The 22,222-nt window shown below is 37.3% G+C and overlaps 1 protein-coding gene across 3 annotated transcripts in view; it reads left to right on the plus strand.

Annotated features, from left to right (window-relative positions):
- Positions 1 to 20,990, plus strand: part of tbpl1 (TBP-like 1) — a 31,956-nt gene extending 10,966 nt beyond the window's left edge. For 2 of the 3 annotated variants that reach the window (XM_052024923.1, XM_052024924.1), the window contains exons 3-8: positions 188 to 380; positions 9,594 to 9,676; positions 12,025 to 12,088; positions 16,773 to 16,876; positions 17,158 to 17,252; positions 18,990 to 20,990. In XM_052024923.1, coding sequence (XP_051880883.1) covers positions 246 to 380; positions 9,594 to 9,676; positions 12,025 to 12,088; positions 16,773 to 16,876; positions 17,158 to 17,252; positions 18,990 to 19,069 — 561 coding nt within the window. In that variant the 5' untranslated portion in view covers positions 188 to 245 and the 3' untranslated portion in view covers positions 19,070 to 20,990. The remainder of the gene's footprint in view (positions 1 to 187; positions 381 to 9,593; positions 9,677 to 12,024; positions 12,089 to 16,772; positions 16,877 to 17,157; positions 17,253 to 18,989) is intronic. The other variant, XM_052024925.1, reaches the window with a different exon arrangement.
- Positions 20,991 to 22,222: the final 1,232 nt, after the last annotated feature.

Here is a 22,222-nt window from a genome sequence, read left to right on the forward strand (position 1 = left end):
TGATCTATGGCACTACAAAGTTTTCCTAGTAGTATTTGACTTCTCTGGTGACACCTAGATTTTATGCCTTGCTTCATGGTCACTAATTTGAAAAGGACAGTCCACCAGATTTGGGCCAATGGATGGTCATTATTTTGATGTGCATCTTTTTATAAATATGTGAAATTAATACTTTGTTCTAATTTAGTGCAGCACTATCTAGGTGGTATGCAGTCTTTTGGTCAGTTGGATAATAAGCCACACCCATGGAACCAGACAATGACATTGCACTGGATATTTTGATAACAAATGTGGTCTGTGTCTTTAAAACAAGATGCCATTTAAATCTGCGAAAGATTGCACTGGAAGGAACAAATGTGATCTACAAAAGAGATGTTGGGGTAAGTTCTAGTTTGTGTCTATCCTTCATTATATTACTTGCGGGAAACCACTTGGCATTCTTAATACTGCATTAAACAATGATATATTGTTACTTTCCAAGGAATAGATATATTTAAATTTTGTTTTTAAAGTTGTAAATTTCAAAATGATTATCTGATCAATTCAGTAAAGGTAGCATTTGTTATTGCTTAATGAGCTCCGAATGATTCCTGTAGTTAACCTTAGCATTAATGTTTTGTGTATGTAGACAAAAATGAAAACATCGCAAAAACATCTGAAGTCTTCAGGACTTTGGTGCCAGATGTCAGATTTTCCAGGGCAATTGGATATTACTCCTATTAGTACCCCAACACACTGTTAATTAGATTGTTTTCAGTTGTTACAAACTAGTGCAATAAATTTTCCACTGAACCCAATGAGTTTAAAGGGAGCGCGCCAGCCAGGTCCCAATTTGTTTAAAAGCATCCTGCAAAATGGGGACCAATGTGCTTAAAAGGAACATACTAATGTGGGTCGAGATAAGCCACATCCCAACCTATCGGGATTTCTTAACAATTAGATAGCAGATTATTGGAGTTTCACTTCCATTTGTTACCTCTCACTTTTGTAGCAAAAGAAGGAATGAACAAAATTTCAAAACTGCTCTTGCGTTTTTAGTGTTTCAGTTGGTTTTGAGCTAATCATTTTCTATTATTTTATTACATACCTTTTTGTAAGTTGAATGAAAAAGTTAAACCGTTATACCTTTGGCATTTATTACTATTATTACATTTTGTCAATATCCTAATGCTGTTTTATTTTGATGAAATAAGGGGAAATGATTACTAAGTGGATTAAGCCTCCCATCTGAATTACTCATGTTCCTAGACTGGTGGAAAATAAAGACCCTGGATCACTGATCATGTAAGAGGCATGTAATTAGAATCATGCAGTGAAGCAATACAGAAGGAGCCCATTTGTTTTTGCTGGTTCTTTTGCAGAGCAATCTGGTTAATTCCATTTGTCTGTTGTTCCACTGAGCTCTCTCTGTTGTTTCCCTTCAAATATTTGTACAGTTTTCTTTGAATATTCCTTCTAATTCATCTTCTGCCACAGTGTCCAGTGTGCAACCCAGATCACAGCAACTCTGTGCATGCAAAAAAAAAACTCCTCCTTGTAACCTCAGGTTCTTTAGACATTCCTGTCAAGTCTATGTCCTCTGGCTACTGACTCTTCCAAAACTGGAAACAGTTCCTCCTTATTTACTCAATCAAAATTGTTTGATTTTGGACATCTTTACATCTTTCTGGGTGAACATGCCATGCTTTTCGATTGTCTCCACATAACTGTCCCATCCCAGGTACCCTGTGCTTCAGGTTCCTCATACAATGGAGCAGTATCCTAAAACAAAATTGTGAAAAAGTGAATAGGAAATTTTTCAATGCTAAATTGTTACTGCAACATGAGTTAGTGAATAAATCCTCCAGCATTTGGTATACTAACTGAATTATTACAATAAGTAGGACGTGTACCATAACCATAATTGATCATAACAAATTGTGTACCAAAAGATTTTAATGAGCTTACAGTTAAACAAATTTAAGACAACATAAACTTTAAGATATTAAAACAGATATATAACTTTAAAAAAAGGTTACATCAGGCTAAATACTTCAAGTACATTTCAATTAACATTAAAGCAAAGTGGCTTTTATTTTTCAAGGCAAAACTGTAATGTTCTGAAGTGATGAAATAAGGGGAAATGGACTAAGTGGATTAAGCCTTCCTGTTCTGAAGATGGGTGTTCTGAATTCATCATGTCACTGTGCTAAGAAAATCAACTTCTGAGGTGTTTAATTAGAGTGTTTTCATTTATTAATTTTTTTAAGGTCCGGCTACCACTGCATTTATTGCCTGTCCCTATTTGACATGGTATTGTGCTGCTGCAGTCCTGGTGAAGGACCTCTCACAGTTTGTGAGTTGCTGGGTGCTATTGGCATAGCTGAGGCAAGTAGCTGCAGTGCATTTTGAAGATGGTACATGCTGAAGCCTTTGTGTGTGGTGTTGGACAGAATGAATATTTAGGGTAGCTGATAGTGCGCCAGTCAAGTGGGCTACTCCGCTCTGGATGTTGTAAAATTTTTTGAGAGTTGTTGGAGCTGCACTCATCCAGCCATGTGGAGAGTATTCCATCACCCTCCAGGCTTGTGCCTCGTAGACAGAAAGGCTTTGTGGTGCCAGGTCTTAGTCGCCTGTCATAAGATTCTGAACCTCTGGCCTGATCTTGTATTTATGTGGCTGGTCCAGCTTCTGGCATTCGAAATCCCCAGGATTTTGATGTCTGGGGACTCAGCAGTGATAGTGGGATTGAATGTCAAGGGTAGGTGGTATTGTGCTGCTGCAGTCCTGGTGCAGGACCTCTCTCAGTTTGAGTTGCGGGGTGCTATTGGCATAGCCTAGTCAAGTAGCTGCAGTTGCCTGGCACTACAATAGTGCAAATATTACGTGCTGCTCATCTTCCCTTGCCGGAATATTGTGTGTAGGCATGGATACATGAAATTAGACTTTGCAAACTTTTCACAGCTACCATCAGGCAGGAGGTACAGAAGCCTGAAGTCCCAACGCCACTAGGTTCAAGAACAGCTACTTCCCTTCAACCATTTGGATCTTGAACCAATCGGCAAAACCCTAATCACTACAGTTTAGCAACACTATGACCACTTTTGATCACTTCGCACTAAAATGGACTTTGTTTTTTTTTCTAATTGTGTTCTTTCTTGAAAAAATTGTGTATAATTTGTGTTTAATTTGTTTTTCTTGTGAATGCTGCTTATATGATGCCATGTGCCTGTGATGCTGTTGCAAGTAAGTTTTTCATTGCACCTGTGCATACATGTACTTGTGCATAGGACAGTAAACTAGACTTTGACTTTGCAATCATTAGCAAACATCCCATTTTTGACCTTAGTATTGGAAGGAAGGTCATTGTTGAGTATGTTTGGGCCATAGACACGGCCCTGAGGAACTCCTGCAGTAGTGATGTTTATCAGTTATCATCTTTCTTTGTGTGAGCTATGACTCCAGCCATTTGAATATTTTCCACAGTGCCCGTTGACTTCAGTTTTACTCTAGGGCTCCTTGATGCCATACTCAGTCAAATGCTGCTTTTGTGTAAAGAGCAGTCATTTTCAACTCGCTTCTAGAATTCAGCTGTTTGGCCAAAGCTGTGATGAGGTCTGAGGTCTTGGCAAAATCCAAACTGGGCATCAGGGAGCAGGTTATTGGTGAGTAAGTTCTGCTTCGATAGTACTGTCAATGTACTTTCCATCACTTGCTAATGATTGAGAGTTGGCTGATTGGGGCATCATTAGCTGGATTAGTTTTGTTTTGCTTTTTGTGAACAGGGCAAACTTAGTCAAATTTTTACATTGTCAGTGTTATAACTGTCTTGGAACTGCTTGGCAAGATGTGCAGTTAGTTCTGGAGTAGAGATCTTCAGTGCTGCACTTGGGATTTTGGCCTCATAGCCTTTTCTGTATGTACTGCTCTTGGTTATTTCTTGATAGCACATGAAGTGAATCAAATTGGCCGAAGACTGGTTTCTGTGCTGGTAGGGATCTCAGGAGGAAGTCATCTATTTGCAGTATCTGGCTGAACAAGGTTGTGAGTGTTTCTGCTTTGTCTCCAGTACTTGCATGCTAGACCCTATTATCATTGAGATGGGGATATTCTGGAAATGTCCTCCTCCGCAAGATGGCTGTTTAATTATCCATCACCATTCATGACCAGATGTGATAGGACTGCAGACTTTTAGCCTGATCCTTTGGGTGTGAGCACAACTCTGCCTGTTACTTGCTGTTTAGCATGAATGTAGTCCTGTGTTCCTTCAACAGGCTGATACTTCGTTTTTAGGTATACCTGGTGCTGCTGCTGGCATGCACTGCTGCACTCTTCCTTCAATTAGCGTTTATCCCTCAGTTTGATACTCATGGTAGAATGAGGGATATGCTTGGCCATGAGGTTCCACATTCTGATTGTGTGTGACTGCCGCTGCATTCATGATACCACATGAATGCTTGGCTTTGATCTGCCAGATCTTTTCTCTACCTTTTCAGCACACTTGTGCAAATTATGAATCAAGGAAGTGTTATTAATTCTGACTGTGGATAGGTCTTTGAGAATTTCTTGTGTGCTTTCTGTGAGATTCATTACCTGTAGGAAAACCTCAATTTTTATCTAGATCAAATAACCACAGCGTGTATATTGTATATAAAATCTGAATTGCAATTGAAAAATATAATATCAGATTGAGCATAGTGATGAATAATTGCAGTTAACAAAGAGCTGAAATTCTTTAATTTGAGCATGAGATGTCACTGTTCCCTCATTTCCACTTCCTGTAAAATGGAGACATTTTTTGCATAATTTAAAGTAACAGTAATTTACTCTTAGAACAAGATACAGAAGAATTAATACTTTATTAAATGTTATAATATGCTTTATTGTAATTATTTGGCAATATTTGTTGCATTATTTTACAAAGTCTCTATTGAAATAATGCTTAGTGGCCACAACAGTATCAAAGGTGTTACAGAATTGTGCAGACCTGCACTCAACATTTTATTTTTAAAGATTCTTTTATGAACTTTTAATGGCTAAGATCGAAACAAGATTTTTGTATTGATTATGTTGTGCTAGTGCTGCTCAGGAGGTTTTAAATTAGTCTGGCAGTGGGGTGGAGCTCAAAGCAGTAGTATGTCAGATGAAAATGATGAAGTAAATATAGAGGTTAAAGCAAGCAAGTCCAGTAGGCAGGACAGGGAGTGTGGAAGGTCTGATAGGCTTAAGAGAAACAAAGGACTGCAGGCTTAATGCATTTACTTTAATGACGAAGCCTCACAGGTAAGGCAGGAAAACTTGGGGCATGGATCAGCACATGGGACTGATGTTATAGATGTTACATGAACATGGCTGAGGGATGGGCAGGACTGGCTGTTCAATGTTCTGGGTATCAATGTTTCCAGTTTGACAAAGGTGGAGGTGAGAGATGAGAGGGAATTGCACTACTAATTAGGGAGAACATTGCGGCAGTACTTAAAGAAGATATCCCAAGGGAACGTCCAGCGAGGCCATTTGAGTAGAACTTAGAAATAAGGGGGAGATTACTTTGATGAAATTATACTATAGACCCACCCCCACCCCCAATAGCCAGTGGGAATTAGAGGAGCATAAATGTAGTGAAGTCACAAATAGGTGTACGAATAATATGGTTGTAATAGTGATTTTAATTTTCCTAATATTGACTGGGACTGGGGTTAGATGAGGCAGAATTTAAGTGTGTTCAAGAAAGTTTTCTCAAACAATGTGTAGATGCCCCTTCTCAAATTCGGCCTTCACTCAACCTCCTTTTGGGAAATGAGGCTGGCCAAGTGCTTGATATGTCACTGGAGGACCACTTTGAGACCAGTAACCATAATTCTCTCAGTTTCAATATAGTTATGGAAAAAAATAGGACTGGTCCTCAAGTTAAAGTCTTACATTGGGGGAATGCTAATTTTGATGGCATTAGACAGGAATTCTCAAAAGTTGATTGGAAGAGGCTGTTTGCAGGTAAAGGGATATTTGGCAAGTGGGAGCTTTTAAATATGAGAGGAAAGAAAAGGGGGTTCAGGGCCAGCATGTACCTGTTAAAGTGAACAGCAAGGCTAGCAAGATTAGTGAACCTTGGTTGATAAGGGATATTGAGGCCCTGGTCAGGAAAAAGGAAAAATATGTCAGGAATAGGCAGCTGGAGTCAAGAGTACCTTGAACAGTATAATGGATGTAGGAGTACACTTAAGGAAATTAGGAGGGCAAAAACTGGTCTATGAGATATCACTGACAGATAAAATAAAGGATAATCCTGAAAGATCTATTAGTATATGGAGTAAAAGAGTAGCTAGGAAGAGAGTAGATCCCCTTAAGGATTAACTTGGTAATCTATCTGTGGAGCAATGGGAAATGGGTGAGATCTTAAATGAATACTTCTTGTTTCTGTTTACCATGGAGAAAGACATGGAAGTTAGTGAGTTCAGTAGAGGGAATCGTGAAATCCTAGAGTATATCAATATTACAAAGGAGGATGTTCTGGAATGCATAATTGTGGATAAATCCCCAGGGCCTTACCAGGTGTATCCTAGGATGTTATGGGAAGCAAGGAAGGAGATTGCTGGGGCCCTGGCAGAGATTTATATAACTTCATTAGCTGCAGGTGAGGTACCAGAAGACTGAAGGATAGCTAATGTTGTACCTTCGTTTAAAAAGGGCAGCAAGGATAAGCTAGGAAATTACAAGCCAGTGAGCCTTACATTACTGGTGGGAAAGTTATTGGGAGGAATTCTGAGAGACAGGATTTATTTGCATTTGGAAAAGCAAGGAGTGATTAGGAATAGTTAGTATGGCTTTGTGCGTGGGAAATCATGTCTCAAGAATTTGATTCAAGTTTTTTTGAAGAGGTGGCCAAGAGGATTGATGAGGGCAGGGAGAATAGACATCGTCTATATGGACTTTAGCAAAGCCTTTGTTAAGGTCTTACATGGTAGGCTAGTCTGGAAGGTTAAGGCACATGGAATCCAGGGTGAACTAGCCAATTAGATACAAAATTAGCTGGGTGGTAGTGGAGGGTTGTTTTTCAGATTGGAGGCTTGTGACTAGGTGGTGTGTTGCAGGGATTGTTGCTGGGTCCTCTGTTTGTCATATGATTTGGATGGGAATATAGGTGGCATGGTCAGTAAGTTTGCAGGTGACACCAAAATTGGTGTATAGTGGGCAGTAAAGAAGGTTGTCCAAGGTTGCAATGGGATATTGATCAACTGGGAAAGTGGGCAAAGGAATGGCAGATGGAACGTAACTCGTACAAGTGCAAAGTAATGCATTTTGGGAAGTTAAATCAGGGCAGAACATACACAGTGAATGGCAAGGCCCTGGGGAATGTTGTTGAACGGAGTGACCAAGGGATATAAGTACATAGTTCCCTGAAGGTAGCAACACCGGTAAACAGAGTGGTGATGAATGCAAATGGCATGTTTGCTTTCATCAACCAAGGACCTGACTACAAGAATTGAGATGTCATTTTACAGCTGTACAAAATGTGGGGTTTGGCTGTACTTGAAGTATTGTGTGTAGTTTTGATTGCTACAGGAAGGATGTAATTAGGCTAGAGAAGATGCAGAAAATATTCATAGGATGTTGCCTGGATTGGAGGGCTCGAGATGTGAGGAGAGATTGGATAGGCTGGGTCTGTTTCCCCTGGACCAAAGGATGCTGAGAGGTAACATGAAAGAGGTGTATAAAATTATGAGAGGCATAGATGGGGTAAATAGCCAGAGTCTGGTTTCCATGGTAGAGGTGTCTAAAACTAAAGGCAGAGGTTTAAAGTGAGATGGAGGAGGTATAAAGGGGTACATTTTTCTCACAGATAGTTGGTATCTGGAATGAGCTGCCAGAGGTGGACTATTTAAGAGGCATCTGGACAGGTACTTGAATGAGAAAGGCATAGAAGGATACGGAATTAATGCAGGCAAATAGGATTGCTATAAATAGGCATGGTGGTCGGTATAGACAGTGGGCCGAAGGGCCTGTTTCTGTACTGTACAACTTTGACTATTATTGCTATTTTGATGGTTGGAATGTCCTAATTTTTTTCGCTTGTTTCATCTTTACTCAAACCTGAAGAAGATTAGCAAGCTACATGTTTTTTTCACACTTGACAGAACAATTTAAATTACACCTTCTGTGGTACTCGTGCCTCCTTTAACTGATGCAGATATAATTTATTTACATGATCTTAAAAATAGGTGTACAGTGGTTTTAGATTGAAAGCAGAAAGGGTTTTGATAAGAACTATAAGGAACAAACAGATACTCATTTTATAGCCATAATAGATTGACACCTGATATTCATGTACATTAGTTGATATTAGTATGATAGGTACACTTAGATGAGTGAATAATTGTGGGGTGCATGCTAATTATTTTTAATATGCACTCCCGTAAGATTGCATGGGAAATGCCCACTTAAACTTTATATACTGTAACCTTAAGCTAATAATTTGGATAATTGCGAACAAAAATGAAATGCATGTTATTCACTATTATCTTTCATTGTACTGCATTCAGTTCTTAGCACCATACCACAGGAAAAATATATTGGCCTTGACGAGAATACATGAATGATCTTGAAGCTTAAGATTACATTATGAGGAAATATTTAACTTCTGAGTTTAGTAGATTGGGAGGTAACCTAATTAGTATATTTTAAATTATAAAAGGGTTTGATGTATCAAACAGACTTAAACTATTTCTCTGTTAAGTAGATCATGAACAAGAGAATATAATTTTAAATTACAGCTAAAGCATTTTGGAATGAAATAAGCAGTTTTTCACACCATGGATGATGGGAATCTGTAATTGCTATCCCTTCTGGTTCAGGATACTGAGTCAATTGAAAGTTTCATGAATAGGATGAATAGATTTTAAAATGGTAATGATACCAAGGGATATAGATCGAAAGTAGGGTGAACAGAATTGCGATATGGATCATCCGTTATTTAATTGAAGGCTGAGGGGACCAGTAGCCTACCTCAGTTTATGTTACTGATGAATTCAAGAACATAAAATCAACAGTTCCACTTCATCCAATGGAAATGTTTGTTTATTTTGCAGGCGCAGAAGTACACAATGCCTTTTTAAAATTTATTTACAGTATTCACTATTTTAGTAAGTGCTTTTCATATAGTTTTGATTCTCACATGAGAACTATTGATCTAACTTTTTTTTAAATTAGCAATCATATTGAAATAGCACCAAAATCAACCAAAAGTTAAGTTTGAAACTTCTAGATCTAGGCCTATCATTAATCAATATTAGAAAAATTTGCATCCGGCAATAATGATTAGATGTATAACATTTTGGGAATAAGGCAAAGCCAAGTGCTTAAAATAATCATTGGATAAATCATAATTTCATTATGATTTAATGGTGATGGAATATAAACTGAAGTATCTGACACAGTCAAAAACAGATTAAATTTAGGGGCTCGTTATATGCAAGAATTTTCACCAAAACAGACATTATTTTTGCACATGCATGCCCCAGAATTGGATTAAACAAGGTATAAATTGATGTTCTTTTAAATTTAGGAGAAATTCTGACTGCAGTACCCTACCACTAATCCTTTGTTATAAATGTTTGCAGAAGGTGTTAATGAAACTGAGAAAACCCAGGATAACAGCAACTATTTGGTCTTCAGGGAAAATTATATGCACTGGAGCTACAAGGTAAGGACTTTGGTTTTCTTTTAAAACCTCTAGGATCAAAACTGATTTAATTCTGTTATAAGCAGCCTCTTGAAAGAGGGTCAGTTGCCCATTTTTGTCTCGAGGAAATGATATCTCAATACAGTTTCATATCTAAAAAAAATTAAATTCTGATCCCACTATCCTCTTTCTTTAGTTGTTATAATTCAACCCAGCATTTCTTCCTAAGACTATGATGGTGCATTATTTCATCCAGCAAAAAAAAAGTACCATCTGTGATATTTATTCGAATGAGTTACAGGCTGAGTCTAAATTTAATCATGCAAAATGTACTAACATAATTCTCAGTGGTTACTATTGTACATATACTTAACATATAATCCCTGAGTCCTTTTTTAAAAGGAAACTTTCAGTTTTGGTTACCCCAAGGACTACACATCTTCAAGATTATAGGTTTGGTCCAAACATGGATAAGAAGTGCTAAATTCCAGTGGCAAAATGAGAGTGACTGCCCTTGATATTCAAACAAAATTTTACTAAGTATCTGTGGTCAAACTGAAGTCATTAGGGAAAAGATTCTAAAATTCTCCACCAACTAGAGTCATACGTCTCAATGAAAGATGGTTGTGGCTGTCGGAAATCAATTATCTCAATTCCAGGACGTTTCTCATGCTTGTGCTAGAGCCATCAAGTTTTACTGCTTCATTTGTCTGTCATAAGTCCAGAAGTGGAGACGTTTGCTGATGTCCAATTACATTTGCCAATCCTCCAGAAAATTAAATAGCCCATGTCTAAGTGAACAGATAAGCTAAAGTACAAATTCCAGCCAATGACCATCTCCTACAAGATAGAATTGAATCCACCTGTCTTTGACACTCATTGGCATTACCATCAGTGAGTCCTCCTTCATTGACATCCTCGGGGATTACCATTGACCAGAAACTTAATTGGAACATCCACTAAATACTGTGGCTAGAAAAGAGGTTGAGTATCCTGTGGCAATTCTCCTGACTTCTCAAAGCCTTTTCTATCATTTGCAGGTAATGTCTATGGTGAGATGGAATACTCTGCTTTAAACTGTATTAGTGCAGCACCAACAATACTCAAATAGCTCAACACCATCTGGGGCAAAGTAGCCCTCTTTATTCACATCTCAGCCATCACTCACTGCTAGCATGGCTCCAGTGTGGACTTCAACAAAGTAATTATAGTTACTCACCAAGTCTACTTTAGTAACACCTCTCAAATCTGCACAATCAAGGACAAGAATAGCAGGGGCTTGGAACACCACCACCTGCAAGTACCCCTGTAAATCGCACACTATACTGACTTTGAAATATCACTGTTCCTTCATTGTCAAATTTTAGAACCACCTACCCAACAGATTTGTGACAGTGTCACCACCAGAAGGTCTTCATCAGTTCAAGAAGATGCTCACTAACATCTCCTCAAGGGCAATTAGGTTTGGGCTTTAATTGCTGTCCTTGTTAGTGATGCTCACATCACCTATGGAAAAAAAACATTCTGGAGTTGTAAATAGGGTAGCAGATTTTCCTCCCTAAAATTCATTATGGACAATCTAGTAGTTTTATGCCCAGCATTATTTTTGTACAAAAAAAATCCCATATTATGTATTTAATTGAATTTACTCTGTTTTTCTATTTTACTTAACTGAATTTAAAATCCAGAGTGGTGAGAGATTTTAAGCCCATGTCTCAGTACATTAGAGCATATTAAGACTCCAGCAACTTGATCACTGCAACTGTTCATTTAAGATATGTGGGATAACATGGGAACTAGATGAGTTGGGTGGAGTTTGAGTTGTTCAAAATTTTAACATCATGCCCAGTGGGACTGCAGCCCCTCCGCTGCCTCCAAGATATGTAGGTATTTGTCAAAGTACTGACATTTTTTGCCTGGAATAATACACGTTAATATTCCGGGGAAAACAACTTGGCCATGAGAGAGCAAATGTTTCAAAGTAAATTCAGTTTTACGTACAAGTTTCAGCTCTAACATGAAGCAGTTGTTGTGGGCATCTAAAATTTAGTTGCTATGTTCACACAGTACATTCCTGTTAGCAGACTCCTAGTGTTAGCAACAGAGGATGGAGTTCAGTGTTGACAAGGATATAAAGCAAGTAACATAAAATAACCTTCTAAGCAAATTCAGAAGGAAAATCAGTTGTTGTACATAATGAGTGACTAACTGCACCCTAACAAGACTCTGTCCCTCTGTCTCATTTGACTTGATGTTGGCTTTTTATTACTGATAATTAGATGCAAGCCATTATCAAGAACAATTTTTATCTGATAATAAATTGGAGCTCTAATATGTTGTACAATCTTTTTGTGCAAATCACAATTTAGTGAAGAAGATGCAAAAACTGGTGCTCGAAGACTAGCCCGTCTTCTGCAGAAACTGGGTTTTCAGGTAACTCTTTATTTACTTTGTTATTTCTGTAGAAAGTAAGTACTGTGCTGATTGCAGATCACCATTAGTCACTTCAGTTGATGGTTTGGATTTTAAATAAGTTCCCTTCTGCACTAAGTTTTTCATTTAGATAAAAATCAAACCTTAATCTCTAATAACAGATCGAAGTAACTCCAAATGTAATGTTTGTCTGCATTTAAATTATAGCATTGGCTATCATTTATTTTTGCCTTGAAGTACAAAAATGAGATCTTGAGGTTTGGCTTTCATTTTATGATTATTATTTACTTCCTTATGGATAGGCAATAAATGTTGCCCTTACCAGTAATGTCCACATCCATCAAACTGAATACATAATAAATCACTGCTCTGTAGTAAATAATGAACTTGGAACATGCAAGCAAGTACATATTTTTAAAGAAAGCTATGTTCATGCCAAATATTCTTTAGATGTTTAAATGGAATTTTATTTTGTCAGCAGGGCATAGAGAGATACATACAGCATAGAAACAGCTTTTTCAGCCCACTGAATCCACAGTGATCATTAACCAACCATACACTAATCCTACATCAACCCATTTTCTTCATTTTCACCCCCCAACCACCACCACCCCCCCCCCCCCCCAACTCTCTAATCAACAGTGCCAAGATTCTAGTACTCAGCTATACAGTAGGGGCAATTTGTAGTGGTGTAGTGGGCAATATCTGCTAACTTGCATCTCTGGGATGTGGAGGAAACTGGAGCATCTGGGGGAAAACCTATGTGGTCACAAAGAGAGCATGCAAACTTCACACAGACAGCACCCAAGGTCCAGAGGCAACAGCTGTGCCACTGTGCCTCTTCCTGCTAGGATGTGATTAAATAACAAGCTTTGAAAATGATATTACCAACAAGTTACCCAAGCAGGCTAGTATTGAGGATGACTTAATTCAGATGGCCTTGGGCGAGGAAAAATTTGTTTTTATACAAACATCGAACACTTGTAAAATGTTGTTTTCCTCTAAGAAGCACAGTTCTTTGAACAGATTTTCTTGACTATTGCTCCTACATTTTTCTGCTTCAACTAATACCCCTTTGAGAGTGTTTTGTCCAAGTGCTTCATACTTTTGAAGCAAACAATAGCTCACAAGTTGGATCCCGGTGCAAACGTAGCCTTATACATACACGCACACGTGTGCAAACTTAATCGTGCAAGACTTAACTTGGGCTCTTACTATCTGTCCGAGCCACAAACATTATCTGTTACGCTTGGGGCCAGTCACAGGCATCGTTGCTGGAATCCCGGAGTCCAGGGTTCTCTGATCTTCACCAAGGTTGGTCTTCTGCTTCAGGTAGTGGTGGTGCCATCTTCACTTCCCTAGTTGGAGCCTTCAAAGTAGGCCTTCGCTGGTTGTGGTCTGCGCCGGCTGCTCTCAAGGTGGTTCACTGCTGACCAGTGCAGAGCTATCACTTCTCTGGCTTGCTGCTGAGGGGTAATTATACCCCTGCGATAACCTTCCAGAAACTCCTCTCAGCTTGACCAGTTGGATGATGAGGTGGGAGGGCCACTGCTAGTCACTTCAAAGGGTAATGATTTTGGGGAAAGCTTTGAAGCAACCCTCCAATTGAGGTAGGGGTGAGAATTCTAGGCTCCATTCAGTCTGCCTGTCTACACTTTCTCTTTTCCTGGACTGATATTCAATCACTAATCGATGGAACTGCATTGTGGTCATTAGCACCTATTCTTGTCAGAGTATCGCTATCTGTGAGCTCAGACTGAGTATCTGGCCCAAATGAGTTTATGGGTTTGGATCTTCCGCTAGTCTATGGTCAGTATGGCTATTTTTCCCATGGCTCCCAGTTTTCTGTTCTGAGGAGCTGCTTGACCACAATACAGAATAGTATAAATACTAATAACAACAGCATTTTTTAAATTCTATTTCACCCTAATTATTGACAGATAAGAGTCATGGAGTCTATGGAAAAGGGAAGAAGGTTGTTGAGATGTAGCAACATGAATTAAAATGAGATAAAAGCTAAATGCATGTCTGATAATTAGAGAGTGCACAGAAGGAATTAGGACTAAAGAAATTGGCAGAATTATGGAAAATCAAAACTTTGAAGATGAGAAACTCTGGGATATAGGAAGACAGAGGACTAGGGATGGTGGGAATATGAGGCTCAAAGTGACTGAGTGTGCAGAGCTTCATTAGAACTGAGTGCGCAGTGATGGGTATATCTGGCAATAAATACTCAGTAGTATTTGCTGCTAATGAAGAAACACTAATCTATCCCTCAATGAGTTTAACTTGGCATGAAAAGGTGTTCTTGGAATCAGTCCAATAAATGTAATTGGCTTTCTTGGATCAGAAAACTTGTCTACAGGCCCAACAAAAAAAAAGCAGATGGTGTGGAAAGAATGCAGGAGATCCAGCAGGTAGCTGATAACCATGATAAGCATGGATTCTTAAGCATTGTCAAAACCATTAAAACCCTAGTGCCCCCCCCACCAAAGAGACAAGAATAGAAACCTACCAAGGACAGATTGAGGGGTGACCTGATAGAGGTGTATAAGATCATGAGGGTGTAGACAGGGTGAAAGCACATAGTCTTTTTCCCAGGGAAAGGGTGCTACAAACGAGGGCATAGGTTTAAGATGATAGGCAAGAGATTTAAAAGGGACATCAGGGACAGCTTCTTCACACAAAGGGTGGTGTGTATTTGGAATGAGCTGCCAGAAATGGTGGTTGAGGCAGGCACATTAGCAATACTTAAAAGCCATCTAAATAAGTAGATGGATAGGAGGGAGGGATTTAGAGGCCTATTGGTCAAACTCAGGCAAATGGGACTAGCTCGCTGGGCAACACAGTTGGCATGGACGTTAGGTCGAAGAGCCTGTTTCCGGGCTGTGTGACTCTGACAGAGAGACAGTCATACAACATGGAACAGCGCAGCAGAGGAACAGGACCTCTGGCCTACAATGTCTGTGCCAAACATGATGCCAAATTAAACTAAATCTCTTCTGGCTGCACATGATCTCTATCTCTGTATTTCCTGCACATTCAAGTGCATGTCTAAAAGACTCTTAAATGCCACTATCACATCTGCTACCACTGCTCCCACTACTACCCTTGGCAGTCTGTTCCAGGCACCTAGCACCCCCTCTGTATGTGTGTGGTGTGGTGAGGGGTGGGAAAGACTTGCCTCACACATCTCCTTTAAACTTTCCCCCTCACATCTTTATGCAGTTTCTCTAGTATTCGGTCAGTGCTCCTGGGAGGAGCATTTTGAAGACTCTGCCCTTGACTCAAATATAAATGACTGCATCCCACAGTACACTGTCCAGATTGGTCTCATCATCACTCAAACTGGCAATGGGTTGAAAAACATATATGCCAAGTTTAAAAAAAGAATTAGTAGAGCTTGTAGAGGAGTTGGTATCCTTGCCAAGGTTCTCAACCTTGATAGAGAGCAACTTTGGGCACGGCCTCCTCTCCCACACATGATGAATTCCTTCCAGGAGACCTCAAAGTTGCCATAATCAAGCAAGAAGACAAATCTATTTGCAGTAACAACAGAGGATCTTCCTGTTGTCTGCCAGAATGTCTTCATGAGGATCCTCAACTGCCAACTCCTCGGCACCACCCACCCACCACCACACCCCAGTAGTAAAAGAGCTCTTCCTAAATCAGAGTTTGGATTCCATCCATCAAGAGGTAAAATTACCAAAAGAACATTACAAGAGAGAACATTTTTAACCTTTCTTTGGCGTTTAGAAGAAATGAGGGGTGATCTTACTGAAATGCATAAGAGAAATTTCTTAAGTTATAAATCTTTGGAATTCTCTGCTGCTGCTTGATAAAATGACGATTGTTCAACATGTTGAAGGACATATTAAATTGCTTTCCTTGTCCATCAAGATTCGAGATCATGAGTTGTGTTGGCTTTCTAATTGTCACAAGTAGTGCAAAAGCTCACCAAATGTTCTTGGGTCAATGTTATGAATGGCAAGTACTGTCAGTGTACCAGACTTTAAAATCAAGTTTTAACTAGATTGCCTTCACTTAAACATTTTGAACAGTTTCTGTGGTTAAAAAAATGTATACTTGAAATCCAGGAGGATGACTGAGTATTTTCTAATTTGCATGTAGATGGCCTTCATGGGGCTGCTTTGCAAAGAACTTGTTATGAAAGTAACAGCAAAAATGTAATAACCAAGGTTTCAGGAATACATATTTTACTTCCTCAAAATGGGCTTTCTTTGGTTTTTCTACACATTACTTTCATCAAAATAGATTTGATAATTGTTGTTTCAAACTAATTATATCAAATTATTTATTTTTAAGCTTAATTTTCTGAATAATTTTTTCGAATCTTGGCTTTCTTTTGCTAGTTTATAATGAGCTATTTAAAAACAATCTTCACCATTGATGATTCACTGTCACTTGCAAGAAGTCAATTTTGTGATGTGCGCCCTGACCCCCACTGCTTTCAGTTGTCATACAGGGTTATTACAGCTAGTAGAGTAGAAATTTCTGTCTCATAGGTACATTTTGTGTATTAACTCCTGGATTAATGAGGGAAAAGCAGTGTGTAAATGATTACATATACTAAGTGTGTTTTGTAGCTAGATAATTTCTTATCAACTATGAACATAAGATGGAACAGTTATGAAAATATAAAAGTATTGTCTTCATTCTGAAGGTAAAGTTTGCTGGTTATAAAGTTGTCAACGTTCTGGCTGTATGTACTATGCCATTTGAAATAAGGCTACCAGAATTCACCAAAAAGAATCGTCCAGTTGCAAGGTATGCATTTAAAAGTTATTAAATATAATGGATAAGGAAAAAGTTATTAGAAGTACATGGCATGTTCAACTGCATCTGATCAAATCGATGGAATATTTCTACCCAAAAGATAAATTCACATTTTTCTTTTCAAAAGATTGGTATTTTTTGTTTCTAGATCTTGTTTATACTTCAGATTTAAAGCATTTTAAGTGATTTCTGTTTTTTGAGTGTTGCAATTGTATTTTAGTCCTTTGTAATTTTAATTAGTTATACACTAATGTTTTTTCTTTTTCTTATAGCTATGAACCAGAACTTCATCCTGCAGCATCTTACAGAATTAAAGCATTAAAGGCTACACTTCAAATCTTTTCAACGGGCAGTATAACAATTACAGGTGTGTCTGTATAACCCAGAATCATGTCAGCTATAGTAGCTACCAACTTCTTTTACAGGTTCCCCATACTTCCTAAGCCTTATAAGAAAAGGCTTACCATTGGTTTCATGAGGTCATTGACAAAAAGCAGTATTTCCTACACATTAATTTTATATATGTTTAATGTTTACTCAATTCTCTCTCTTTCTAGTTCACTATCCATTTTAGCAATGGTTTCCAACCTTTTTATATGAAAGCCTCACTTGTTCATACCCAGTAGAATATGTACCCTGTCTCTCCCCCGCCCCATGAATAAACTAACAGTCCACTCCTTTTAAGGAGTTGGGGCTATTCTGGAGATTCCTGGGACAGCTAGTTTGTTGAATATATCTTTATAGTTTTTATATTTTTGTGAACTTTCTGACTCAGTATTACTAAATCCATTATACTTTTTCTGCCCCCCTCCTTTCCCTGAGCTGATCATGCATTCCCAAGATGAGAAAAGACTACATTATGGAGTAACATCAAAATTTTAGATGCATATTTTCAGAACATTTTTTTTTCCCACAAGCCTGATTTTGTTTTTTTTTTATCAGTCAGATATTCTCAAAGTATTAGTTTGAAAAAGATTGTGATTTGCATTTGCCAAGAAAGCTTACTGCTATTTATGAGAAAAATATTTAATATTGTTAAATTGTTGTTGATAATAGGTAGAAACTTGATCTGTAAGTCGGCAGTAAAGCAATGTTTTGAAAAGGATAGCTATGAGGAAAGTATTTGCTGACAAGCTTCTTTATTAAAAATATCTTGTCGAACACTTTTCTGTTCTCCCTTTCCTTGCTGTTTGACCCAGTACAAATTCCTTATTTTCTTTGCTGGTACTAATTGTCAGTGTTCATCAGTATAGTCTGCTTTATTTTTAGTGGCAGGAGCTTTCTTAATATATTACATTGATATTGTGATTCAGTTGTGAGAAGGATTATGTAGGTTTTGAATAAGGAAGAGATGTAGAAATTAAATTTTGAGACAATCTGATTATTGAAGTAAAATATATTTTAATTGACCATCAGAAATCAGTATTTTTGTAGTAGTGTGTATTAAAGTTAGTAAACTTATGATCCACATTCAGCATGTAACCATTTGGAGTTACTGCACTGAGAAAGTATTGTAATTTCACTGTGAATGTGATGGTAAAACAATGTGTTGAGCATGAAATAAATAAGTGGTCACTCAAGATTTTAAAAGGCATTCTAAGGGGAGTATTCTCTGGATTTTTGACCATTCTTTCATAGAAATAAGAATGTAAAGTGTTTTTAAAGTATGACTAAAATATGAACTTTTGCTTTTTATGTTCATTTGGTATGAGGTAAAGCAGCTTAATTGGTATATATTCTCATCTGACCAAGGGTTTTCTTGGTCCAGTTTTGGGGAAAAATATTGAGAGATAAGAGGCAGATACCAAAAGCACAATTATCTGCTTCTGATCACAAGGGGATGCTATTACCATGCACCTGTGTTAGATTATGGCTTAGATAGTGAGCAGAATTGGAACACCCCACAACACAAAACACTTGGATTGCATCTGATAGATTATCTGCCCAGTGAAATTCTAATCATAGTATATAGTCAAGAAAATTACATCAAAATCAGAAACACTGAATTAATATGATGAAACATCATAAAAATATTAATAGCATTACATTCTGATTAATTCATGAAGTCTAATTTGTATTGTAACTTTTTTTTCCTGAAACCTAGCACCCAGTATACAGTGCGTTGCTACTGCAGTGGAACAAACCTATCCATTGATTTTTGAGTCCAGAAAGATGATCAAATAACCATTCCTATTATGGGACCATCTCTGGTGATTTTGAGTGGATGACTACAGACACAAAGTTTGCCATATAACTATTCTGGGAATGAACATATAGCAAATGAGAGACTGTGAGAATATATGAACACAATGCAAATGTATTCATATTGGGATGTTAATATTGTTTTATTGTGAACTGTTTACATGACATGATGCTGCTGTTTTTCTTAAGAGAGCCCTCCTTATAGTCTCTGCAGTAAGGGAACAGGATTGTAAAATGTGCACTACATTTAAAGTTGAACCATTTTTTCTGGTTGAGCTTTGTGTTTTATTGTGAGGTCATTTTTTTAAAAAAAAACGTTATGCTGTATATGAAAACCAAAGATGCCACCAATGTTATTGTTCACTTGGTTATAGTGTTTAAATAAAATTAATAGATGTGTATTTAATTTTAAGTAAGAACCCTGCTATAAGTCATAAGTTATTGAAGAATTTATAAATGTTACAAAATAAATTTTACATTCATTGGTAAATCCAAAATATTATTTGTAAAAGCTATTTTGACTACAACAGGTCCTCACAAGTAAGGATTGTGGATGGTCAAATTATCTTAAATTCAGGTAGAATTTAAAGTTTATTTTTTAAAAAGAATGCATATTTGGTGAGCTAATGAAAATGGAGGGTTCCTAAATTTGGAATCAAATCACATCCTATTAATTAGAAAAGGTAGTGCATCAAACCTTTCCCAGATTTTAGGGTATTGAAAGATCACTTAAATATTTGCATGGCTGCTTGTTGATCTTAATTTTTAAAATTGATCAGATAAGCTAAAAAATTACTTCATATACAGCATCAAATGGATCCTAAAAGGCACTGTAAATTTGTTTTTATTAAAATAGTTACATGCAGTGATGCATACTGTATATCAACCATTGGAAATATATCAAAATGTAGAAACAAGTATCGCATTAAGATTTTAAAGCAGTAACTTAGAATTTTTTCTGTATTAGGAAAAAAAAATTTGGAATGAACTTAATAGCCCATAATGCTGCAGAAGTTAATTTTAAAATTATACCGGAAGCCTCATACCTTTTCAATAAAGAGAATCTCACTGTTGGTGAGTTCCAGGTGTTTGTCATTTATACTTTGCTACAGACCGATCAGTGTAATTTTGAGTTATGAATCTTTCATACTCCAAAAAGAATAGCTGCAACTATTTATTACCAGTGAGATTTCTTCCCTACACCGAAATTATACTTGAAAGTAAGTGCTTTATGAGCACAGCGTTGTTTTGACGTTCTTAAATTCAACTTTTAGCAAGTATTGCATATGTAACTTTTTTTTAAACTAAGATCTTCATTAATGCCCGTCCACAGTTTCTAATAGAAAATTCAGTAGTTACAGTTTGGCTCTACGTAATAAACTATAACATTGTCAGTATTTCATCATATTTGATTTTATAATGAGAACTAGATTTTCAATCAATAAATTGTAAAAGATGTTTGGAAAAACTTGAGGATCGTACTGTAGAAAGCACACTGCACCGTAGCAGTGAATGTGATCATTGATTCAGCGTCCCTGTTTCCAGCCGAACCCTTGTTCCTCAGGTTGAGTGTCTATCCTTGAGAACTGCACATAGTACCTGTTTGATACAAGAATACCCCACTGAATTTCAATAAGTTGTCTTTATCATTGCAATGTCATGTAATCTGCAAACAAAAATTTTTCAATTATACGGCATCTAAATTCAAATCAAAATTTACTTGGAACATAATCCTTTGAGTACTGGATAGCACTTTTGAATAGCATCTATTTTCTGTTTTGTAGGACAATTATGTTTGTTTTTTGTAAATTTTCAGTTCTCAACAAAGTTGAAGTAGATGGATGTACTCAATTGTAACATACCAATTTACAATATTCACACAATAAATGTAATCTTAACTTTATGGTCGTTGTTTATTTCGTGTAGCAATGCTTCCTTGGTCTCAAAGGGTTATGTTGAGCGACAGAGTGCATCTGTCATGTAAATAGTCACTTCAAAATCTGTCAGCGTTCTTACTTAGATGTTCTGTTTTCATTCCAGTTGCCAGTAGATAGAATATTGTATTACTTTTATGCCATACCTTGGAAATTGCCTCTGCTGTTCAATTTGAGATGGGTTGGGACAATTATGTACCATAAAGACCAAGTGCTTGTGTTGATAAAAATGCAGTTAAGACAGAAGAAGTTTTTCATAGAAAATATGTAACTTTCATATGTAAATCTGTAAATTCAGAAAAAAACTTCAAAATTTACTCATTTAATGAAAAATGTGTTTTGGATTGTTTTGAAACTTTCAAATACAGGGTCAACAAGTAGCTCAATGTTTATGAGCACTTCAAGATCAAAATGTCAAAACTTCTTTGACATATTCCAATGGATGAGTTTCAGTTTTGTATACTTAGGACATGAAAGGCATGGTAAATGATTTGTTTAAGGGAAATCAAATTGGCTGTGGGAGCTGATTTAGTACTGGCCTTCAGTGAAGGAAATGTGCTATCACAAGCATGGACTGGTAAGAATGACGTGGTCCTACAATGACAAAAGATTAACTGAAGTTTATCAGTCAAAGTTTCATGGTGTCATCCACAAGACTAATTATTTCAATGAAGTTTGTTGTATTTTTGTATCCCTGTGATATATGTGTGTATCAGTGCCTGTGCTTTAACAGGGAAAATGGAAGTATTTCTGTTAACTTGGATTTCCATGTGAATTGGATTTGTACTGTACAATCGATATGCATACCAAATTAATTATTTAGCTCATTGCATTTAGATAAATAGAATATTTACATAAGTGGCAACTGATTCAAATTTCATTATCTGAGAAAACCACCTTAATGTTACAATCCTTGGGTAATGTTTCAATTGGATCTCATGTCCACATGAGAATGGTCCAGTTTGATACAAACCCATTTTGAAATGTGGCATCAAGAAGTCTGAGTAAAATTGAAGTAATTGAAAGTTAGAAGAATGCTCCACAGGCTAAAGTCATATCAAGCACTTAGGAAAATGTTGTTGGTGGCAAGTCATTCGAGCAATAACCCAGTCCCAACCATCTTCACCTTTCTTATTTGTGGGCTCATGTCATTGGGAAGGCCATCAATTAATGTTTGTTGCTGCTTCATCAGAATTTGGAA

The sequence above is a fragment of the Pristis pectinata genome, chromosome 10 (assembly GCF_009764475.1).
Source record: "Pristis pectinata isolate sPriPec2 chromosome 10, sPriPec2.1.pri, whole genome shotgun sequence".
In the NCBI taxonomy this organism is placed as follows: domain Eukaryota; kingdom Metazoa; phylum Chordata; class Chondrichthyes; order Rhinopristiformes; family Pristidae; genus Pristis; species Pristis pectinata.